The following is a 22,897-nucleotide window of genomic DNA, read 5'->3' as shown; positions in this document are numbered from 1 at the left end:
GCTAGTATCTAGATCCGCGTACGTTTTAATATTATTATATATAGTAATTAGTACGTAAAGGCGTACTATAGTCCTAATAAGTAGGTATTAAGCTAGTATATTAGGATCTACTCTAGCTCTTCGACTTTTCCTAATTATCTAGAATCCTAAGTTTTTAATACTTAGATAATAGATTAAATTAAGGCTTTCTAAAGGTAATCCTAAGCCTAGTAGTTTTTATCTCTATAGATAAAATAAGCGCTTTCTAGTATCTTTTTAGTACTATTTCCTTTTTTAGACTATATATTATTTATAGAGCTTTATAAATTATCTCGATTATTTAATCTATATCCCTAGCTCTAGCCTCGGATTCTAAAACCTTTAGGTTACCCTCTGCCCCGAGGTTATCTTCTATCCTAGAGGGTTGAGATTTCGATATAGGAGTAATTTAATATTAAATTAGTATAGTTTCCCTATCTTTTTTTATCTTAATAATAATAGTTTAAGAAGTCCTTCCTAGGCCTCTAGTATATAAAATAGATATAATAAAATATAAATACTAACTTTAATATTTCGTCTTAGTTTATTAGTAAAATATTATTATTAGTAGTAATTATAATATCTCGGAGAGGTTTCTATAGTTTTATAAATAGGGTCTAGGCCCTTTATTTTTTATTTTAGTTTAGGAGGTAATTCTTTAGCGATTCGAGGTAGTTTTCGAAATTACGAGGGTCCTAGTAGGGTTTTATTATAGCCTCTTAGAACTAGACGAGAATATTAGTAATAATATTATAGGAGTTCTTTAGAAGTATTTTTATCTATTTCCTAAATATATCTTAATCCGATACCTTTTTAGGATATTTCTATTTATAAGACGTCTATTTTCCTTTATAAAAGGTATATAAGTAATTTATAGTAGCGAGGATTTTTTAGGTTCCTAAGACGTATTTTTTCGGAGCTCTTTTAAAGAGCGCTTTAAGATTATTTAGCTAGTCCTCTCTCTATTTTATACCGAAATCTAGTTTAAATCGGCTAATATCTTTTTTAATCTCTCTTTTTTAGAAGGGTTCGCTTTTTATAGATAAATCGCGGTAGTTCTAAGATCTTCTCGTTATTTAACTAAAATCCTAAAATTTCTTTTTATTTTCCGCGACCGCTTTTTAGGCTATAAGAATATATTCTTATAATACTACTCTAGCTTTATACTCTATAATCTTTTCTTCTAGGCTTCGAAGGGTTTCGTCGGCGATATAAGAGCTTTCTACCGCTATTTCGGTAGTTTATTTAGATAGGTCCTAAGTTAATATTTCCTCTCGTTCTTCTATAGATAGAAGTATTCCTAATTCGCTACCGGTTTAGATAGGATACTCTAGCGCCTCGGTATTATTACGCGAGCTATTATAGATAGTTAGGGGAGCTATTATATCTTAGGTAGTTAAAAAAGAAGAATTAGAATTATAAGAATATACTATTTTTAGGTATAAGGCCTATCAACCGGGTAAGATACGTTAGCTTAGGAAGAGGAAATAAAGGTATATTAGGCTATATATACTAAGACTAATTCTTACTAGAATTTAGGGGTCCCGGGGGACCTAAGATTAAAAGGAAATATACGTGCTAAGGTTCGATACCGATTAGGTGACGAACCCCGCACGATTCGTATACGTGATAGAAACTTCTATGAATATATATGTCGCCCAAGTTCCTGTTTCACCTTTGAAAGGACCTTTATCCTTTACACGTACTCCGCTTATTATTATAGTAGAATACCCTAATCTCGATCTTTAGCTAGTTCTTAATTAATACTAAGAACTTCCTAATAATAATCTAGTAATCGTTCTTTTTAGTATAGGTAAAGACAAAATGATATCTAATGCTATTAAGGTAAAAATACGTTAATTAAATATGCCTATTATAAGCTACTTGATTCTATACTAGGTCGAAATAGACCCTTCTAAAGATACTATATATCTCTCCTATCTTCCGGCGGGAGATCTACTTCGGGGTATCTACTAATTAATAAGCTTTATATACCTATATTTCGTTTTTACTAGGATTGCTTTTAATAGTAATCCCCTTAGTTATCTCTACTAGCTTAGTAAGACGTTACTAACTAATATAGCCTAGGCGCCTATACTAAATTTAGATTGAAGCTTCTGACTTTAGCTTACTTATTAACTTCTTTATAGTAGTAAGAGCTATATCCTTCGACGTCTTTAGTTGTTTTAACTATATTAACTTCTAGTCCTAATATACTCTATATACCGGTTTTCTAGTAGTTGTTTCGATATAGTTCTTTCTAAAGTTTATTACTATCCCCGCTTTTATTATTAATCTATTAGATATTAGATTACTATAGAAATTAGGCGAGTACTTAGTATTATATAGCTTTATTTTAACTACTTTACTACTATCGACTACGCTAATACTATAGATTATTATAGTGCCTACCCCGTCGATGCTTATTTCCGTATCTCCTACCCTAACGCTACTCTATATATCTTCAAAAGTTTTAAACAACTCCCGATTGTTATAGATATATATCTATACGCCGGTATCGACTACCTACCGCTTTCCGATCGGTTCGATCTCGGTATCCTAGATTCGGGTAGATATAATATTAGTAGAGGTTGGAATTTCTTACTTACTAGCTACCGGCTTGCTTACCTAGGGCTTACTTTCTTAAGGTACGCCGGCCTATAGCTTAGTTTCCTAAGGCTTACCTGCCTTTAGTACGCCGGCCTATAGCTTAGTAGCCTATAGTCTAGCTACCGGTAGCGTGCTAGCCTATATAGAGAAGAATCTATATAATAAGTTATCTTCGTTATCGAGGGTGGTATTTGCTTACTACGCTGCCTTCCCCTATTATACTAGGTTTTCTTAACGTCTCTTATTAACCTAGGCCTTCTAAGTAGGGTTAGCCTTTATAGCTTTCTCCTATTTCTATTTAGCTTCTTTATTTCTAGTATACCTAGAAAGCTTATCCTTATTAAAGACGTCCTAATACTTCTAAGGTAGGTAGCGTCTATAGTTCTATCTATATAGATATAGCTTTAATTTGAACGGTAGTTCTTCTCTAGCTAACTTTATATTAGCTAACTTTTTATCCGATATCTTTAGCTTAGCTTCTTCGTAGCCTTACTATATCGAAAAAGTAGCTTTAGAGATACCCCTTTAATTAGTAACTAGCTTACTATAGGTAATCTTCTAGTAGGCTCGATACCGATTAAGAAGCTTAGTAAATCCGATATCTTCTTTATCTTATAGTCTTAGAGTCTATATCTCGTAGAATCTAGGTAATATTACTAAGATAGTATTAAGGAACTAAGTCGAAGTATTATTTACTTCTAGTATTCCTACTCTTTTATAGCTTAATTAAACTATCTCTTAGTTTAATAGCTATTTGTCGATATTTATATTCTTATCTAACCCTCTATCTAGGCTTCTCTATTATTAACAGAGCCTAGTAGAATAGGTCGGATTATACTCTAAGGCGAACCTTTCTCGAAGGTTTCGGAGTAGACTATATAGAGTCTTATAGTCTATAATAAACAGCTAGAAGTTTACGTAAACGTTATTCTAGATTGCCGTTATAATTATACTTAACCCCTTCTTTTCCTAGATATAAAGTATATTCTTTATCGACTAGTTCGATTAAATCACTTTATAAGTATCGACCTATTTGTCGCCATACTTTTTCTCCGCTTCTTTAATCGATATAATCTCTACCGGAGCTTTCCGTATCTCCGGTTCTTTTTCCTTACTAGGATTATATAGCTCCTAAACGTCAAATTGCACTACAATCGATTCGATATTAGCGATCTATATATCCTAAGTTTCGGTATTCTTAAGAATAACGCGGGAGGATAGACCCGCGGAGAGATAATCGGCCATGATTTAGACAGATTTCCGATTTTTCTTCGATTTAGGGGTTGCTTCGTCGCTAGGTAGATGACTTCTCTTCTATCACTTTGACTACCTTAGTATCGATTGGAAGTAGGGTTGATCTTTGAATTGATGTTTTAATGGAACAAAGCCGGGCTCATAACTGACAGAAATCTGACGTATTGAAATGTATGCACCTTAGGGCTGATATGGAGAACTCTGCATTTTCTACATAATAGAAACTGCTGTTTCTGTGCGGTTATGACTAAGCTAGATTACATAATCTGTATGGTATCATCCCATGTATGCAACCTTGCAATTTGACACATTTCTATGACTGTCCATATTCCAATGATCCTTTAGACCCGGCCTGCAAGCAATACACTGGGCGCTATATCATGGAAAGCCTAGGAATGCCGTCCCACTGGATCTGGCGGCCTGTTGTGGTGTTAGTCGCGTTTGCCGTTGCCCACTATCTCTTCGCTGGTCTGTTACTCCAATACAACCGCTTCGCCATTGATGTTGCTCAAGCACGAAAATCTGAAGGAGGCGCAACTGGTGGGAAGTCTAAGCTCGCTATCCGCCCAACAGAAGAAACGCGCAAAGTGACAATATCGCTTGACAATTACGGTTTGGATATTCGAAAGAGACAAAACCCCTGGGAAACCGCGAGCATACTACGGATCCTGAGACCCATTACGGCTGAGTTTCAGTCGGGAGAGCTAAACATTATCATGGGCCCATCTGGAAGCGGCAAAACATCGCTACTCAACTCCATAGCCCACAGGTTGCAAGGTTCCGCAGGGACACAGTACCGCGTCCATGGTAACATGCTATACAACGGCGCCGTACCCTCAGAGAGTGTGGTCCGCTCAGTGACATCCTTCGTAACACAAGACGACGACGCACTGATGCCCTCACTGACCGTCCGCGAGAGTCTACGATTCGCGGCAGGTCTACGCCTCCCAACCTGGATGACACGCGAAGAAAAGAACCGACGCGCAGAAGAGATCCTCTTTAAAATGGGACTGAAGGAATGCGCCGACAATCTCATCGGCAGCGACCTCATCAAAGGCATTAGCGGCGGCGAGAAGCGGCGCGTAACAATCGCAATACAAATCCTCACAGACCCCAAAGTCCTCCTCCTCGACGAACCAACCTCTGGCCTCGACGCCTTCACAGCAATGTCCATAATCGAACTCCTTCACAGCCTCGCCGCCGAAGGCCGCACTCTAATCCTTACCCTCCACCAATCCCGATCAGACCTCTTCATCCACTTCTCCCAAGTCCTCCTCCTAGCGCGCGGCGGCTACCCCGTCTACGCAGGCCCTGGAACGAACATGCTCGCGCACTTCGCCAAGCAGGGCCATGAATGTCCGCGCACAACCAACCCAGCAGACTTTGTCCTGGATCTCATTACGGTTGATCTCCAGCAAGCAGACCGTGAAGTCGTCACGCGTCAGCGTGTGAAGGGCCTTATTTCTTTCTGGCAAGATAACCCTCTGGAGCTAGGGCTAGACCGGCAGACATCGCAGATTGCCACACCTGCAGAACTAGGGAGTCTCAAGCGCCAGATGCTTCCATTCCGAGTGACGTTCCCACTGGTATTGCACCGCTCTGTGGTCAACTTCTGGCGCCAGCCGCCGTTGGTTATGGCGCGGTCGATGCAGATTCCAGGGATCGCGATTATCATGGCACTTTTCTTTGCGCCGCTGAAGAATGATTATGCAGCTGTGCAATCACGTATGGGGTTCATTCAGGAGTTTGCAGCGTTGTACTTTGTCGGTAAGTTTACTCCATTATTTTTCGGCTCTCTTCGCTGGACCATCCTTTTTCAAATAATCATACTAATCTCTTAAATAGGCATGCTTCAAAATATCGCAATCTACCCCAGCGAACGCGACGTCTTCTACCGCGAAGAAGCAGACAACTGCTACACTGCATCAACATTCATCCTCAGCTACACGGCAATCGAGATTCCGTTCGAAATAGTCGCATCACTAATCTTCGGCGCGTTAGCCGCTTTCGCAGACAACCTACAACGCACCGTAACGATGTTCCTCATCAGTGCGTTCAACTGTTTCTGCATAATCAGCTGCGGCGAGTCCGTGGGTATAATGTTCTGCACGCTGTTCTCCCACGTTGGCTTCGCCGTCAATGTGACGTCTACCCTACTCTCCATCTCGACCATCCTCGGCGGCGTCATGAGCCTCAATGTCAACAATGTGCTGCAGGGGTTGAATCATCTCTCGCCGATTAAGTATGCCATTGCTAATCTGGCACCGTATTCAATGCATGGTCAGGTGTTTCATTGCTCTGATGCTCAGAGGCTGGCTGATGGGAGTTGTCCTGTTGATTCTGGCGAGCAGGTGCTTAAGCTTTACAATCTGGATACCAGTGGGCCGATGAATATCATGGCGTTGGGTGTTTGCACGATCATATATCGGGTTGTTGCTTATGCGTTTATCAAGGCTATGAGATCGCATAAGCTCATGGAGTGGTGGAGGGAGTGGCTGGCTCAGAGGAAGGCTAGATAGATCTGGACTATTTTCCTTTTTTTTCTCTCATGAATCTTGTCTATTTGTCTGTTGTTTAGTTGAGATACCCTTTCACTTGCGGTTTGTTTTATTTTTCAGATATTGGTGCTACATTTTTAACCATTTTGATAATGAAAGTCCTGAGAAAATAATCCAAAGGGGTGAAGACTAAGCCCCTCGTATATTCATCCACCTAGGCATGTACACACTTCTGAAATTGACATAGCGAGCAGTGTGTCTGTATATAGTATCTTGGAAAGTGCGAGACAAAGGAAAGAGCGAGCTAAATACTAGTGTTTTAGTTTAACTCCGGTCGTTCTTGCATTTATCCCATTTATCCCATCTTTTTTTTCTTCATCCTTTTCCCTTTCCTTCATAGAACAAAAATGTTACAGCCTCAGGTCATAGTTGGTGCCTGAGGCAGCTACACTCATTTGGTATGTTGATGGCTCTTTTCCCTAGTTGAGTGTCCTTTCACACAATGTCACACAACATACTGATAGCTCCAGTTTATGGGCCGTCCATACAAAGGCTGCATGTTATGCTATTTTGTACACAACACTCAATTCCGGGGAACCAACCATTCCCTCCGAAGGTGAACTCGGCTGGTGCTTTTAATCCATCCAATTCTGATTGCCTCTGTTATCCAAAAGGCCATATTTTTAAGGTCAGCAACAATGAAACTTAAATCCAGATCTACCTGATGCCTCCAAATTTTGAGGTCTAGATGCCTTGGCTTCCAAACATTACACCAAAAGCAATGGCAATAAAGAAACTCTATACTATTCACTACTTTGGATGCCAAGATACCTGATTTGAATACCTACCTAGGTAGGTAGGTAAAGACAATGCTGACTATTCAAATATATTCACGTGATCATATATACAAGCCATTGGGCACCAAGGTCTGCGATATGTCCCTCCACACCGCAAAAGAAAGCACATTATTGACAAATATGGAAAGTCAAAGCAGTGTCAAATATGACCTGCCCAGTTGGTACTCAACGGTGAAGCCCTTGAGTCACATTCTACCCGAGAGCATCCGGTTCTACCCAGCAGGGCAGGCTGTCACCTCGAATGCCGAATACATTCTACTGTGTTGTTCAATGAGAATACCTATAACTAGTTAGTAAGGATTAATCTCCACTCTTTAACAATGGTTCTAGACCGGCAACCAAGAATTAAGCCATTTGCCGAGTAAAAACCGGTAAGTCTTGGCTTTTGGAACGACTAAACGGCAAAAGAGTTGGGGGAAAAACTTTAAGCATACCTAGGGTAGCCCCATCCATTGGATAGAATAAGCTTAATAATCAGCTTCTTTCAGAATTCCAGAAACATTTAGCCGAAATGTGTTCCACGGTTGATGACGAGCGGTTCACCCACATATTCGATCTCGCCTCTCAATAGGAACAAGCCCTGACAGACCTGCTACATGTAAATGGGTAACTCGGCACTTTGAGTTATAGAGTTATGTACCTGTCTGCCAGGAGTCCATACCACGTGTACTTGCGTTGTACAACATCCTATGGAGCAATCTATAGCCCTATGACGAAGGTAATAGTACATTTGTAATGACAACACTCAAAAAAGATCCAGCAAATCAGATCGATGCTACGAGTCGGAAATCTCCCATCGAAGATATCGAAGCTACTCGACCCCTCAGTGGACACTTTGAACGCCATCCGCTCATCCGACTGGCGGAGGATCGACATTCTGTACAACGGGCTTGAGGGGTGGAGTCAGATCTGCGAATGGAAGGTTGGTGTGTTGGGAGGTCTGTTAAGGGTCCCTGTCTATAACTTGTTCTAGAGCGTGATCATACTTGTTCTCGCTGTGTTAGGCAGAAGCTTCGTGGTTCCACTATTCTTTCTTCCTATGTTGACGTGCAAATTATTGTGTGATCGTCTGTTCATTCGGAGATTTTATCGCTTTGTTCCTTTGCTCGTGTGCTCGTGGGTCTTTCAGGGCTTTTTTTGCCCCCCAGGATTTTCCAGGTTTTAGGTACCTTTTTTCTCCCCTTCTGGCCTTGAGTCACATGGTTTAGAAGTCAAGTAATACTATGTTTGAGAGGAAAGCTTTTAAGAAGTAAGGATCGTATATTTCATGTAAATATTTTCAAGATCTGATGATCATTTGTCTATTCGCGAGTCTATTCCTATTCCCCCCACCATATATAACTCCCATCTATATCCAATCCAAGTGTGGGGGGTATTTCCAAAAACCGTAAGAAATCATAGCTCGTGACGAGACATCCTGCCCCAGCAGGAATCAACCTGCCATAGATGGGGAAAAGACATGTCGAATCAACCGAACATGTTGCATAACAAAAATAATCACCAATCTCATCCCCCAAAAAAGGTCATCACCATCTAGGGTAATATGTGAAAGAAAGAATCATCTGCCGGCTAGGGCTAGATGCGAAGTGCGTGAAAAGGTATAAAAAAAAGAAAGGATGCACGGTTCAACCGGCAAAACAAAAATCACCGAACAAATATTGGAACAAATTTTTTCAAGACTGGCCAATGGTCAGGTCAAGCTTAGTGCTGATGGGGCAGCCGTGGGTGGCATGGTCATCAGTGGGCTTGAGGTAAGCGGCAGAGCAAGCAGAGTCACCAGCCTGGCAAATGGCCTTAGGACAAGTGGAAGTCTCATCAGTAGGGATGACAGAGAAGCCGAAGTCCGTGAACTTGTTGTTGCCAGCCTCCATGTCGATGCAAGACATGTCCCAGAAGATGGTGTCACCGGCCTCGGTGTACTCGAACTGGAGAACATCGTGCTGGTTGGGGTCGAGAGCCAGCTTGATAGAGATGCCACCGCCGTTGGGGTTGGTGCGCCATGTCTCGGATAAGGTGCCACCGCCGCTGGTGATAGTCTGCATGGGGCCGACGTCGCCGGCAACGGACCAGGCGTAGACGTCCTGGGCGAGGTTGTTGGTGATCGTGACACCGCCGCCGTCACGGCGGACCATGCCTGAGCGGCGGACCATATCCTGGGGAAGAGCCGAGACGATGGTGGAGAAGAGGGCAGCAAGGCCGAGAGTCTTGGTGAACATCATCTTGATAGGTGAGATGTTATATATAAGAGAATGATATAGTTGGATTGTGATTTTTGAATCTGGTCGACAGATGTAAGGAATGCAACGAGAGTAAATCTCGAGATTTGAAGAGAATGAATATGAATAGAAGGAATGTACTGATTGTGATGAAGAATAGAAATCTCCGGAGGGTGAACGAGGGGGTTTATATAGATATTTTTCCAAAGAGACTCATACAGACCCTGAGTGATCCATCCAGGCACTGAAAGAAAACGTGTGAAGCCACCCCTGCCTCGAGCCATGGATCGGGTTAGGGAATTGTGGGCCAATTCAAAGGCAAAAGGCGAAAAGGCAAAAGAATAAAAAATAAAATAAAAATAAAATAAAATAAAATAAAAGGGTGGAACCAATTCAGAGAGTCTCGCCCCAGGGCTTGCTTATTGGAGTTTCTATCAAGTCCCAGAGAAGGCCCAGACCATTGAACAGTTGGGTAGAATCAAACTGCAATAGTATTTACGAGATATGTAAGATATATACTACGTACCTACATTGTTCTACGTATCTGCATCACCTGCATTGCTACCAGTTAGGGCATCACCGCTACCTGCACATCGTATAGTTAGTTACTCTATAGTTTAAGCGTGTCGGTATAGAGGTTTCTACGTGTTCATACGGGTTACCACCTATGAAATCGCCCCACTGATCGCCTAAAAGCCCCAACTGACAGTGTGGCAATAGTGTCCACTACCCCTTGAACTCCACGTCATGACCCAATCCGACGGCCTCCGCGGTTCTTCCAACCAGATGGAAGGAATCAGACTAAAATCTCTGAACCAGCAAAACTCTATGGCAAAGAACATGGGAGAAGCTTGGAAACATGGCTGCACATCCACTTATCTCCCATTTTTCGCCAGGAACCACTGGGGTTTGGAGCTCGTTATACGCGGATATGTTGGCCACCACAACATTTCTATCCTCTTCCTCGGATGACATTCGGGGAAATTATGGTAGAATTGAAAAAAAAAAAAAAAAAAAATAAAAATTTAAGAAATTAAGAAATTTATTCTAAAATCTAGAATTTTAAAATCCAACAAAATCTGCGGCAAATATTCCATGGCAACTAATGAGTGTCGAGAAGAAGCCAAGGTGTATATTGTACTTCAACATCATAAGGAGGCAAGTATATTGTACAATAATAAGCAGTATTCTAATATCAATCGAGCCAATGATAATATCTCCTACGGATTATTACTAGAAGTACTACAATTACTGCAATTACCAACCCGACCGGCCTGGCTCCATGTCCTGTATATGTCGATAGTTAATTCATATACAAACTTGTCCTTACTAGGTAGATGAGAATGAAAATACTATGTACAATAGTACCTAGAATGTAGTGTTGGAGTGTTGCCCTGAGCCTCTAAGCCAATGATATATTTAGCAACACCCCGCTAGACGCCTCTTACGTTGATCTGGACCCTGACCGTACCTGGCGAATCGAGTCTGGCTCATGTTCTGTATTGTACACAGAACATTATCTGATAGAATCATTTAGGGTAGCATTACCTGATAAAGTCCGACTAAAACCACCTTAAAAAAAGGCCATTGGCAATAGCTGTAGAATGGCATTTACCATGAGCACAGAGATTGTGACAATAATAATGATAATAATAATAAAAACAACTACCCTTGGTATACCACAAATGATTCTCCGATGTCTCACAATTATTCTGTTTTAATTCTTAACTTCACACACTTGAGCTCGGATGCTACTTGACTCCCATCAATGTGCCTCCGTAAGCCACTGAGGTCAGTGTCACAGTCATCGGTGGACATGCCCAGTCTGGGTGGGACTAAGTAGCTGGCCCCCCGACCCCCATCAAACGCCCCACCAATGAGGGCCTCTCCGATTTCATTCTCTGCAGTTTACCCTGCAGTCTAGATCGCCAGGGGAACCAACCGCTAATGAACGGTGCCTGACAGGGAGGGGTTGGACGGAGGATCCCGGATCAGGCATCTACCAATACGGAGCGCGCATGGCTGACAAACTAGCCAATGCGCCCTCGCTGCCGTCCTCTTTCTTCCGGTGACCAGCCAACTCCAAGTTAATCTGACGGTGGATGTGCACCAGCCAGTCCACATAGCTCTGGGCCTCGTTATTCCGGTCCTCCAGCAGGAGTCGGGCGAACTCGTACTCCGCCCCATCCATGCCTTGCCGAGCCAGTTGGATCGTTACGGACTTGGACCCGCGCACCGTCGACAGGTACTGCAGCAGATTACGCACCTGTGCGTTCAGGTGCGTCTCGAGCACAGGCAGGGACGAAGTGTTGGGGTTCAGGCCTTGGAGGGAGTCATGGCCCGGCCCGAATAGGTCTTCCAGTAAATTGGGTGAGACCTGCGCGTGCAGCCAGAGGATAATCGCCTGCCCGTTGTCCACGATGTAGACACCACCATCTTCAATACGAGAGAAGCTGGCTCGCAGGGAGGGCGGGATTTGAAGCTGTCCGTGCTCGTTCGCAAATCCATCTTCCGGCTGCATGTTGTGCACGGGGATAATGCGAGGGTAGAGGTACAAGGCCATCTCTGTGCAGCCCATTGCCCGGATCATGCGCATGTCATGCACCCGTCGGTCTGATGACTCGGGCCCGGCTTTGAATGCTCTCGACTTGACCAAGCTGAGCATGTACATCGAGAACTCCTTCAGATTCTCGGGTAGAACTAGCTGGCCGGGTGGGTGCGAGCCGGAGAAGATCTTACGGTATCCGCTGAAGATATCAATTGTCTTCTCCGAGATATTGGATCGGATGTCCTTGAGGCTCTTATCCAGAGTTTTCGAGGCGGCTATAATCGTATCAGTATACATAGTCAACGTCTTCTGGTAGATTATCCAACTTACCCTCTTTGGCAATAACTGAGACCACGGCATCCTGGTCGACAAACTTCATCGTTTCCATGCCTCCTTCATTCACTGCCGCCACAACGTTGGTACATCGGACACGGCGTTGACCATCTGCGGAAGTGTAAAGCAAAGCGGCCTGGAAGTGGGCATCCAGCTTGGGATCGAGTTTCCCATCGTAGCTGAAGAGCACACCGATAGCCTTGTCGGCGTCAACACCGGCAATCTCCAGATCGGCGCCAAGTGTGTGTTGGACAAAGTTTCCGTGGTAGGCAGACACTTGAAGTCCATTGGAGCATCGGACTTTCATCAGGGTTTGATAACCCGTCTCACGAGTGACGGCATGAGCGATTTCATTCCGTAGCTTGAGGATATCGCGTGGAGCATGGAAATTAGGGTAAAAGAATGTCTCGCCCCCGGTTAGACTAGAGACGTGTCCTATAAGAGATGTTAGCCGATACTCCTCTGTGTTGGGAGGGGGGTGCAATGGCACTTTCAACATACCAATTGTTGCTACATCGAGGTATGTGCCACCAGGGGCTGCCATGAACAGATCCAAGCCCACGCCAGCCTCAGCCAACTTGCTTGCCGTCTTCTTCCAAGCTGGGTTTTCTGTGGTGAAAAGTTTCCGTTCCGCATCCGTCCCAGCAAGTTTAGGATCTTCTCGGATCGCCAAGTGTCCCGGACCGCAGGTAGGTAAGCTAGCCACCGCGCAGACGATCTTTCCACCTGTAGATTGCAGTGCGGAGAGCGCCGAGTTCAATGTTGGCAGCAATGCTGACTCGGGGTTTTTGATAGAAGAGAAGATTTTGGGTATCCGGCCGAGAAGAGAAGTGATCAAAGACCTTAACATAGTTAGTGATCTGTAGTACACCAGGAATAAGGGATCTCATACTTCGATTCATATGGGTCCACAAAGAGACCTTCGCCCAACGGAACAAATGGCTCATCCATATCAGTCATAACCATCATTTGTGCTTGATCCAATGCCGCCTGTGGATGTGTTAATAGACGAAAGCATAGCAGGATGAGGAACACATACGCTCAGGTTGTAGAAGTGCACCTCCTTATCATACGTAACAATGCCGACCTTCGCTCCAGCGGGTAATTTCCTTGATGATTCATCTCCTTCGGCGCCCTCTGATCCATCATCGCCGTATAGAGCATCCTTGATACCTGCACACACACCCTTGAGGAATCCCCGATGAACCGACTCCCGGCTGACATCGATCAAAAAGAGGGTTTGAAGGCCCACCGGCTCCTTGTTCCAGTATTCCTTCGGGACCGTGAACTCGACAGTTCCCATCAGCAATTCAGGACGCTGCATGCGATCCACACGCGCACCAGATGGGTCCAGCGGCGCAAAGTATTCGGGAGGCGTATCGTTCGGGAACGTGCACATATTACAGACGAACTTGCTGCCGCCAGATCGGAAGGACATAAATGGGTTGATATATGTTCGGCATCGTCGGCATCGCGGGGGGCCAACATCCCCGAAGTCCAGCACGGGGATCGGTTGTTCGCCGGGATCCAGAGGGGCGAGGGGCTGCAGGATCATGCCCAATGGCAAGCCGGTCGAGGTAAGGAAGTCAGAGGCGGAGGGGATGTTGTTGAGCGTCAAACGAGCGTATTTAGGAGATGAGTTGCCTTGGTCTTGAGCCACGAACGGGATCGCCGCTGGTGGGGGGAGGTGTTGGTCCATTGTCGGGTAGACATGGTTGAAATAGTACTGAGCGGGCAGATCGCGCGATCGTGGGATGCTGGGGATATGCTCTGGGTCAATTCGGCCTGAAGTAGGGACAGAACCTGCACCACTCTGAATTCCAGGTATTGCGGCGACAGACTGCCCGGATACCAACCCCACCGCCGGCGAAACTGGTCTGTCGGCATGTTGGTTCAAACCCGTATTCAGGAACTGCGATTGTTGCTGTTGTTGCTGCGGTTGCTGCAAGCCCCCTTGGTCCATGCCAGTGTTGAATCCCTGCGCCGGGGGTGCTGCACTACCCCCGATATCGTGGTGGGCATGACGGTGCTTCTTCCGGTGTGTCCTGGCCCCCGCATCTGCTGCAATTCCCAAACCAGTCATCTGAGAGGCTAGACCTGCCATACCAGGATCTCCTGCTACACCCATTGGTTGTTGTGGTGCATTGTATGCGATTCCGGGACTCGCCAAACCCGGTTGTTGGGGCGAGCCGTAGGCGGCCCACTGATTTGGCGCTGGATTGGCGTAAGGCGCTCCTGGTTGTGGAGGCGCGGCGCCTGGAGGATACCCAGCTGGGTATTGCTGAGAGGGAGCCTGAGCCATGTATTGTGGGTTGGAGGGGTCTTCGCCAGATCCCTGACCCATGGTGTTATACATTGAAGGGTCGGCCATGGTGGATCATGCCGCGGGGGGTGTGAAAAGGCAAGAGGGGTCACACAAGGGTGGGATTGAGAAATAGAGAGGAAAGATACACAGTCTCAGCAAATCATAACGGGAACAGAATTAAGGAATCACGAATAACAAGAGACTCTTTTGTTGACGATATACCGGATTGACCACCTAAACCCACTCGGATTTATGTATTTCCGAGGTTATTCACGTGGGCCAACCCGTTGTCCTCGTTCTGTTCTTCGTCTTCCTGATCTTCCTCTTCCTTAAATCTTACAATTATTATAGAAGACAGCATCCCCAGATGATCTTCAAATTGCATTGCCAGCTTGCTTTTTTCTTAATAAAATGTAGTACCCCTGCTCTTTGTCACCCACTCTGCATAACTCCGTGTTAGAGAGATAGACTAACCGGAGATTATCCTACACTTTGATCACTGCGAAGCCATACATTGTTGGCACACATGTCAACATCCTCTATCATCCAGGGCTTTGCCCTCGTGTCAGCACCTTAGTTAGGCAAAGCAATTCGTCTTTGCATGACTTGGCTATCATTTCCCCAAGTCCAATTTTACACTTATCATATTCTCTCCAATCACGTCAGATTTCTAATCCTAGCTCCGGCTCAAGGTCCTTAGGGCATATATATAATTTTTTTCTCCTTGTTCCTCTCACCGTCTCTTTTCGGCTTTGATGGCTCCCGTCTAGCCTGAGCCGACTACCCCCAACTCCGTACACCGTAGATATATTACAGGATTCTTGTAAGTTTGGAGATTTCTCTTTTCCCTCCCTCCCCCCTTATCTTTCACCCTAAAGCTCCTTGCATATGTATACATTGGTCACATACTCCTTATCATAGACCTGACCATAAAACCAGACCCGAATCGCAAATCAAGGAGAGAAAGAGTAGATACACCAGTTCCTCTTCAACCTACAATGGCGACTATCCATGATGATGATGAGCGGTTGCTTGCTCGCATCGGCTATAAGCAGGTATTGGCGCCCAACGCATTGTGACGATCATAGTGGGGCACAATCTGATAACGATCAACCCGAACTAGGAGTTACGACGAGAGTTCTCCAAATGGTCGACTGTCTCGTATGCCATCTCTATTCTGGGAGTCCTCGGCTCCGTGCCGGCGACATTTGGTTCGCCGTTAGCGGCTGGTGGCCCGGCCACAGCTGTATGGTGCTGGTTGATCGGTTCATGCATGGCTATGTGCATTGGAAGCTCCGTGGCAGAGTTGGTGTCCGCATATCCTACAGCTGGAGGGATGTACTTTGTCACAAAGCACGTCGTACCTCCCGACCAGGTCCCCATTTTCTCCTGGATCCAGGGTTGGTGTAACCTCCTTGGACAGACAGCAGGAGTCTCCAGTGTGGCATACACGGTCAGTCAGATGTTGCTGGCATGTGTCAGTATGAATTCGGATCTTGTCGATGGCAAGTATTCCTACGCACCGTATGTCAGCCAGCCCCAATTCTATATTCTTAAGCTTATATCATTCAAGGACGGCGCTGGAGACCGTGCTAGTGTCAATCGCAATTCTATGCATTCTTGGGGTGATTTGTTCATTGACTACGAAATCCTTGCATCGAATTATTCTTTGGTTTGCTCCCATTAACAGTGTGTATCGAGGAAACTTGGTTGTCGAACTTGTACTAATGAGTTCACAGTTGGGGCGACTATCTGTATCTGCATTGTGCTGATTACCCTTACACCTGATCTGCAGCCGGTCTCCTGGGTCTTCGGCCATTTCACTGATGGTTCAGGATGGGGCTCAAAGGTCTTTTCCTTTTTCCTGGGCTTCTTATCTGTTGCCTGGACAATGACCGACTACGATGGGACGACACAGTACGCGACCCCGAAATCCATTTCTTCTAACTTACATTCTAACCTTTCACCTTCATTATAGTATGTCTGAAGAAACCCATGATGCCGCTGTGCGGGGACCAATTGCTATCCAAACAGCCGTCTTAGTGTCCGGGGTACTTGGATGGCTTCTAACCGTCTCAATGTGCTTCTGTCTGACCGATTTCGAAGGGATCTTAGCCTCCCCCACTGGTCTTCCTGCAGCCCAGATCTTCCTCAATGCTGGTGGCAGACGAGGTGGCACAATCATGTGGGCATTTGCCATTTTGGTCCAATTCTTCACAGGTTGCTCAGCCATGCTGGCAGATACAAGAATGGCCTATGCCTTTGCCCGAGACGATGCGCTTCCATTTTCAAAGTAGGATGCTTCTGACCTCCACAACTGATTCAAGTTCCGCACTGATACACTATAGGTTCCTTTCCAAGGTCAATCCTCGCACTCATACCCCTGTCAATGCAGTGTGGTTCGTGGTTATCTTCAGCGTATGTCTGAACTGCATCGCCATTGGCTCCACGCAAACAGCAACCGCAATCTTCAACATCACTGCCCCGGCACTAGACCTGTCTTATGTGTCTGTCATTCTTGCCCATCAACTCTATAAATCGAAAGTCAAATTTATTGAAGGCCCCTTTACCCTCGGCAAATGGGGTACTCCTATTAACTACATTGCTGTTGCCTGGGTCTTGTTCATCAGTACAATTCTCTTCTTCCCGCCACAGCTTCCTGTGACGCCCGCGAATATGTAAGGCACTTGAACCCGATTGATGTCCAGACATGAAAAAGTATGCTAACACGTCCTCCCTAGGAACTACGCCGTCTGTGTTGGCGGCTTTATTGCTGCCTTTGCTTTGATATGGTGGTGGGTTGAAGCTCGAGGGTAAGAGACATCTAAGATTAGCCCATACTTCTAACATAACATAAGTGGAAACTGACATGTTCTGCTTTCTTTCTGCAGAAAATACACTGGTCCTCAAACCAATGATATCATACGAGAGGTTCCCACCGAGGACGATAGCAATGATGCCGAAGAGTCAGACGAGATCACTGTTTAGATGACATATTCCTCTCTTACACCACGTTGAGATGTGGTTTCATTTTTACATTATGGATTAGATATAGACTATATTCTGCTTGTTTGAAGATTTGGGCATTTAGAAAATGGGTTGTTGATTTCGGGTTAAAATTGTGCGTCGATGATAATGTTGTTTTTGCATAGAATACTACATGTGGCATAAACTTGAGCGAACTATCCATAACGTCCTTGATTATAAAATCTCTAGGTGCTGAGAAGAAAGAGGTGGCTATGAATGCTGTGTTGATCATCAAGTTATACACCTGGAAAAGATAGAAATACATGTCACTTGTATAGCCCTAGTTAGCTGCCTGCAACAACAGCCAGGCCCTCGTAGATTTTCCTTTTGACAGCAAGGAAACTCCCTATTCCACGGCCACCAGGCCGAGCCAGCGAAGACTGCGCCGTTGCTTCAACTTCGATCTTGCCCGTTCCCGATTTGCGCACAGCGACGGACTTGTCAATGAGAAGTGTTCCCTCGCCTCGGAACTCGGCAGTGTGACCAGCAGATTGCATCAGCTTGCGAAGATCGGCCAATCGCAAGTCACCGACATGAAGAGGGCGAGTCATAGATCTGGTTCCTGCAGCCATGCTAGCTGGCAGAGTGTCGAGCAAAGGATAGACCTCCACCTTGTCGGTTATTTTTGTGTCTGCTTGTTCCAATGTTGGAGTAACAGCGGAAGAGGCTGCTTCGTCTTTCAGCTGCTTGACCTTCTTGCCCGATGTTTCTATTTCCCCGATGTCGACAGGCTCTGGTCCTCGCAACTGTGCCGTAAGAGCAACGACGCCGAGGCTGCGGACATGCTGCCAATTCAAGCGTCGAACGAGTGTATTGCTCAACTTGACCATCCAGGCATTTGTATCGACACTTGCATCAATGACTTCGCCGTTTGCCGGAGTGAAGATAATGGCAGCCGAGTCAAATGCAGGGTCAGAAACCGTGGCGCCGAGCTTGACTGTCAGCAGTTTCTGGCATTCGACTGCCAATGCTGACGTTTCCTCTTTCATGCCACCAACCAGGATCAATTTTTGAGGTTGGATCAGTGGGATTAACATCTCCAAGCTGCGCTTGTCGTGCAAGCCCATGAAGTCGATGAAGGCAATCCTAGCGTTGATAGTGATGGTTTGCGTATGATAAATAACCTTCGCAGGACCTTCGAATGACTGGCCTTCTGCTTCATCTTCAGACTCCGCAGCTATATCGGCGTCTTCACCATCTGAGGCAAGGCTGAGATCATCATCGTCGATCTTCTTGCCATCAATGTGAGGACGCTTCCGTCCTGCTGCGCCGCCGGACAACTTACCTCCATGGGGGCCGGCGGTATCATCCCATCGTCGTTTTTGACCAAGTTTGGTCTCGGCATCGGTGCGCCGTTGTTGCATATCAATCTCTTCGCGTTCTTCAGCTCGGAGATACTCCTCTGGGCGAATGAATTCCCCATATTCATCTCCCTTCTTTCTCGGCGCCACGTAAGGGAACATGCGCTCGCGGCCCTTCTTGCCGCGCACGTCATAATCATAAACGTTCTTTCGACGAAGAAGGATGTTGATGCCCAGATCTTCGTCGCTAACGGCAAGTTTGCTTCGAGTAGCGTGTGCAAGTGAGGCTGAAAAGTTCAGCGCGCGACCCTGCTGCTCGGGATCCGAGTCCTCGGAGGAGGTTGAGCTCGATCCGTCATCGAGGGCATCCGCGGCGGTTTCAAGAGTTTCTTGGCCAAGTGTTTGGGAGGTATCCTGAAGTTGGCGCTTAGTCGCGAGATACTGCTGGTATATTAACTGCTCCCCGGTATCGAGAGGGGCTCGCTGCACATCTGTCCAAGACAATTCTCGTCCACCGCTGTGGACTTGTTCGATGTGTTCGCCGTCTGATCCTTTCTCTAGAGCCACCCCATCTCTTCGCTCCTCGTACCATTCCCAAATCATGCTTCCAATTGTTGTCGAACTCTGTGATAATTTCGATTCTGTAGTCTTTATATCCTTGCGGAACGACTCCGTCAGCAACAACAGATTGTTGGGTCCTTCGGCCACTTGTCGAAGCGCATCCTTTGAGAAGCCCCAGTCTAGTGATGTATCGGATGCGAGGATTACTTTAGGTCCAGGCTCTGCCAGCAGCTTCTCAAGTCGCTTCTTGCGTTCAATGATCTTGAGATGTTTGAAACTGAATGGCCCACCGCCCTTGTTAGAGCTCTTGTCCTGACCACCCGCCCTTTGCCCGTTCGTGGCATCTGTGCTTTCTGCCGCTTCAAATTCGCGAACAATATTCTCGTCCATCCATTCCAGCATGCTTCGAGCAAGACGGATGGTGTTGGTAACCTTTTTGCCAGCCAGATACAACCCAGCTCCTTGAAGAACATCCTCTTTGTCACCATTTGCGGCATCGCGCCAAGAATGTTCTAGTGAGTAGGCCAATTCAAGAACTCGCGCACTTGTGTCTGTAGGGATGAGAACCGTTCCACCTTTCGCAAGGCTACTTCGGATCATGTCGAGGAGGAGATCGTCTCGCTTTTTCCGACCCCCGGAAAGTGCCAGCTTATCGCCTCCCGTTGTACTGCAGATCAAGGCCGTGGGTTTCCGCAACTGTTCAATCACTTCCGTTCCACTGGCACCAGAGCCACCGAACCACGCAGCACCCGCGACTACGCTCTCGCGAGCTTGGTTCCAATCCATTGCGTAAACAATAGATTCCAACCCATGTTGAATATGCCATATTGTTCCACCGACGGTGTGACCGGCATTGTAGGCTGTGAGAGTAAGCCCATTCAACGGCGGGGAGAAAGGCGATGGGAGAGGTTGGTGCGGTTGGGAATATTTGAGTGGCTGAATGAGAGAGAAGTATCGAGAAATTTCTTCTGCTGTCGGCGTTTGAAGAAGTATTCGGCTTGTGCTGCCAGCGGCTTCGGCGTCTCCGCCCGATATAGTCGCAGATCCTGCTGACGATGCACCCGGCTCTGAAACAGAAGCCTTCGGTAGAAAAGTGGCAGCGAGCGGAGCGGAGGCATAAAGGTCTTGTAAGAGCGTACGGCCAAAAGCGATAACAGGATTCGTTGCATATATTGGGATTTGCGTGAAGAGGGGGAATGTTCGGCAGCAATGGACTAGGGCGCCAATATGGGCGGGCGTCGCGTGTGTCAAGAGAATGAGGGAAAGTGTAGGAATATGTCTGATAGTAATATTAGCTCATCTGAATTCAAACGAGGAAACGCGATGATCGCATGCTCACTTCTCAAGTTCCGCTAAATCAAGGGTATTAAACTTATCATCCCAGCCAACATCCACTAGGATCTTGATGCCCCCATCAAGCTCCAGGATAGACTGCGATGCCCTCGAAGACGACGACTGAGCGCCCAGGAGGGGAGTGAAAGTGAACATCCTGAGGGTCTGCCGTTACTCACGGCAAACCTAGGAGCCGCGATTGTTCTAGATCAGCGATGCGGCGACAGATTGGTCACAATCAATGCAGCTGTATGCCTCGAGATATTTAGTCAGTTCCAAGATTGATCCATTATCCCAGAGTTGTCAAATTGATCCGACTTTCGCGAACAAAGACGAGAGATATCAGACGGCGGGTGAGCTGTTTGTTCGGTTTGCACGTGACGTCCATCTATGCTACATGTCCAAGTCCAAAAGGTCGAACATGGTGGAAACAATTCCATCTTTCACCCATCCCTATTACTTACACTACTTGGAAATTCTACCAATGAGGTCTATTTATATAGGGCCGAGGATTCTTTTTATTATGGACCACAAGGAATGCTATGTTGTTTACCAATAATGCATTCGAACTCTCGCGATCTTCCAAAATGGAAGGCTGTGTCTTGGCGACAATGGCAAGACGTTGGTGACTGAAACTTCGTGATACTATCTCCATAAGACAGTTTCTTACACCCTCGAGAGCCAGAATACATAGTTAGAGATAGTAGAGAAAGTGTTTATACTGACTGTAGCGATTCGAACTAAATTTGATTCTACCTGATTACGATAGTTTACCACTGCCAATTTTCCGGGTGAAGGTACCAGTCTACCTCTTCGCTCAGCTTCACCAGTCCAAACTCGACGTAACGAGCCTCTGACCATCCAATTTTACTGATAATTGGCCATCCCCTTTGAAACCCCGAAATGTGACTGTAGGTCGGGCATTTACATAGCATGCTTAACATACAGATTGCCTGTGGGCTGATCAAAGATGATCTTCGAGATTCTGGACTGGCCTGGTGCTACGGCGCAACTAAGTACCTGTCTTTTGATTATATTAATATCCCGTCTACCTGAACTGAATCTGAACTGAATCTGAACTGAATCTGAATTGAATATGAATTCGAAATTGTTGTATGCTCCAGATCCTTGCGTGATATATTCTGAACGAACCTATAACCATCGGCTAGACATTCGTTCAATCATTTGATCCGCCTCTCGCTTCTTTTGGTCATAGGGGGCTGGTTCCGGACGGTCGTATCCAAATCCTTCTATGGTCACTTGACGGCGAGCATGTTCTTCAGTCAGGGCACGTTTTTCGGAATCATCTATCCAATGTGCATTGTCACTTCTTGATACTTGCAACCTGTAATGTAGATCGTAATGGTCCAGACGACACACAAGGAAGCGTGCTCGCTTCATCTCCTGCTCCGGCGAAAGTGCTAGCAAACGTGATCGTTTGAGGTGATGTTCGCGTACCCCTAATATCTTTCGGGGTGTCTGGGTTGTGTTCGGCCATAGGTGAGGACATAAGGTTGGACGTCTGTCTCTGCGTTTCTCTTCCTGGTTCTCCAAACTTTGAATTATATTGTAGAGAGAGTAGTTGAAGAAGAAATAATTCAGAATCATATTTATACATGTTCAACACAACACGCTAAATTTAATAGGAAGAAAATTGGCAGATCTGTTGGCCGTTAGTTTAGGGGTGGGTGAATCTTTATAGGGTAGACTGTTGTACATATATATACATCGAGTCCTTCACTCACTATTTTTGAGTAGTTTTTTACTCACGAGCTGGGGATATCTCTTGACTTTTAATTTAGCTACTAACATTTATCTGACCACCGCGCAACTAAGCGTTGCCTTGTGCCATGTTCTACAACGGGACTTAAATATACAACTACAGCGAACAACATACATGCTTCCTCCAAACCAGTGCTGTAAGAGTACGATGAATGCTCATCTAGAGAACAATGAAGGCCAAATAAAAGTATTGAGAAAAAAAAATCAACAAATCGAAATAATAAAGCATAGATATCCCAAACTCCACTAAGAAAC

At 45.6% G+C, this 22,897-nt stretch overlaps 7 protein-coding genes across 7 annotated transcripts; 3 read left to right on the top strand and 4 right to left on the bottom strand.

The window, feature by feature from the left end:
• Positions 1–4,262: 4,262 nt before the first annotated feature.
• On the top strand, positions 4,263–6,401 carry N7516_004129 (putative ABC efflux transporter; the record flags this gene model as incomplete). The annotated part of the gene is made up of 2 exons (XM_057216849.1): positions 4,263–5,649; positions 5,728–6,401. The coding sequence occupies 2 exons, from the start codon at positions 4,263–4,265 to the stop codon at positions 6,399–6,401; spliced, it is 2,061 nt and encodes a 686-aa protein (XP_057078732.1).
• A 2,509-nt stretch (positions 6,402–8,910) lies between these two features.
• Positions 8,911–9,456, bottom strand: N7516_004128 (putative extracellular thaumatin domain protein; the record flags this gene model as incomplete). Its single annotated transcript, XM_057216848.1, has 1 exon — positions 8,911–9,456. The coding sequence occupies one exon, from the start codon at positions 9,454–9,456 to the stop codon at positions 8,911–8,913; it is 546 nt and encodes a 181-aa protein (XP_057078731.1).
• Positions 9,457–10,200: 744 nt separating this feature from the next.
• On the top strand, positions 10,201–10,425 carry N7516_004127 (uncharacterized protein; the record flags this gene model as incomplete). The annotated part of the gene is made up of 1 exon (XM_057216847.1): positions 10,201–10,425. The coding sequence occupies one exon, from the start codon at positions 10,201–10,203 to the stop codon at positions 10,423–10,425; it is 225 nt and encodes a 74-aa protein (XP_057078730.1).
• Positions 10,426–11,403: 978 nt separating this feature from the next.
• On the bottom strand, positions 11,404–15,024 carry N7516_004126 (Sec23/Sec24 family protein; the record flags this gene model as incomplete). The annotated part of the gene is made up of 6 exons (XM_057216846.1): positions 11,404–12,276; positions 12,332–12,769; positions 12,836–13,176; positions 13,227–13,324; positions 13,374–14,669; positions 14,980–15,024. 6 exons carry the CDS (start codon positions 15,022–15,024, stop codon positions 11,453–11,455), a joined length of 3,042 nt encoding a protein of 1,013 aa, XP_057078729.1. The 3' UTR covers positions 11,404–11,452.
• A 613-nt stretch (positions 15,025–15,637) lies between these two features.
• On the top strand, positions 15,638–17,627 carry N7516_004125 (uncharacterized protein; the record flags this gene model as incomplete). The annotated part of the gene is made up of 8 exons (XM_057216845.1): positions 15,638–15,694; positions 15,763–16,163; positions 16,213–16,328; positions 16,379–16,556; positions 16,618–16,932; positions 16,988–17,317; positions 17,381–17,452; positions 17,531–17,627. 8 exons carry the CDS (start codon positions 15,638–15,640, stop codon positions 17,625–17,627), a joined length of 1,566 nt encoding a protein of 521 aa, XP_057078728.1.
• Positions 17,628–17,950: 323 nt separating this feature from the next.
• N7516_004124 (cleavage polyadenylation factor subunit CFT2) lies at positions 17,951–21,016 on the bottom strand (the record flags this gene model as incomplete). Its single annotated transcript, XM_057216844.1, has 2 exons — positions 17,951–20,807; positions 20,868–21,016. 2 exons carry the CDS (start codon positions 21,014–21,016, stop codon positions 17,951–17,953), a joined length of 3,006 nt encoding a protein of 1,001 aa, XP_057078727.1.
• A 996-nt stretch (positions 21,017–22,012) lies between these two features.
• On the bottom strand, positions 22,013–22,358 carry N7516_004123 (uncharacterized protein; the record flags this gene model as incomplete). The annotated part of the gene is made up of 2 exons (XM_057216843.1): positions 22,013–22,281; positions 22,319–22,358. 2 exons carry the CDS (start codon positions 22,356–22,358, stop codon positions 22,013–22,015), a joined length of 309 nt encoding a protein of 102 aa, XP_057078726.1.
• Positions 22,359–22,897: the final 539 nt, after the last annotated feature.

The sequence above is a fragment of the Penicillium verrucosum genome (assembly GCF_028828655.1).
Source record: "Penicillium verrucosum strain IBT 35672 chromosome Unknown utg000001l_segment0_segment0, whole genome shotgun sequence".
NCBI lineage: Eukaryota > Fungi > Ascomycota > Eurotiomycetes > Eurotiales > Aspergillaceae > Penicillium > Penicillium verrucosum.
The sequence above is the reverse complement of the archived record's forward strand: the minus strand, read 5'-3'. Positions and strand labels throughout refer to the sequence as shown.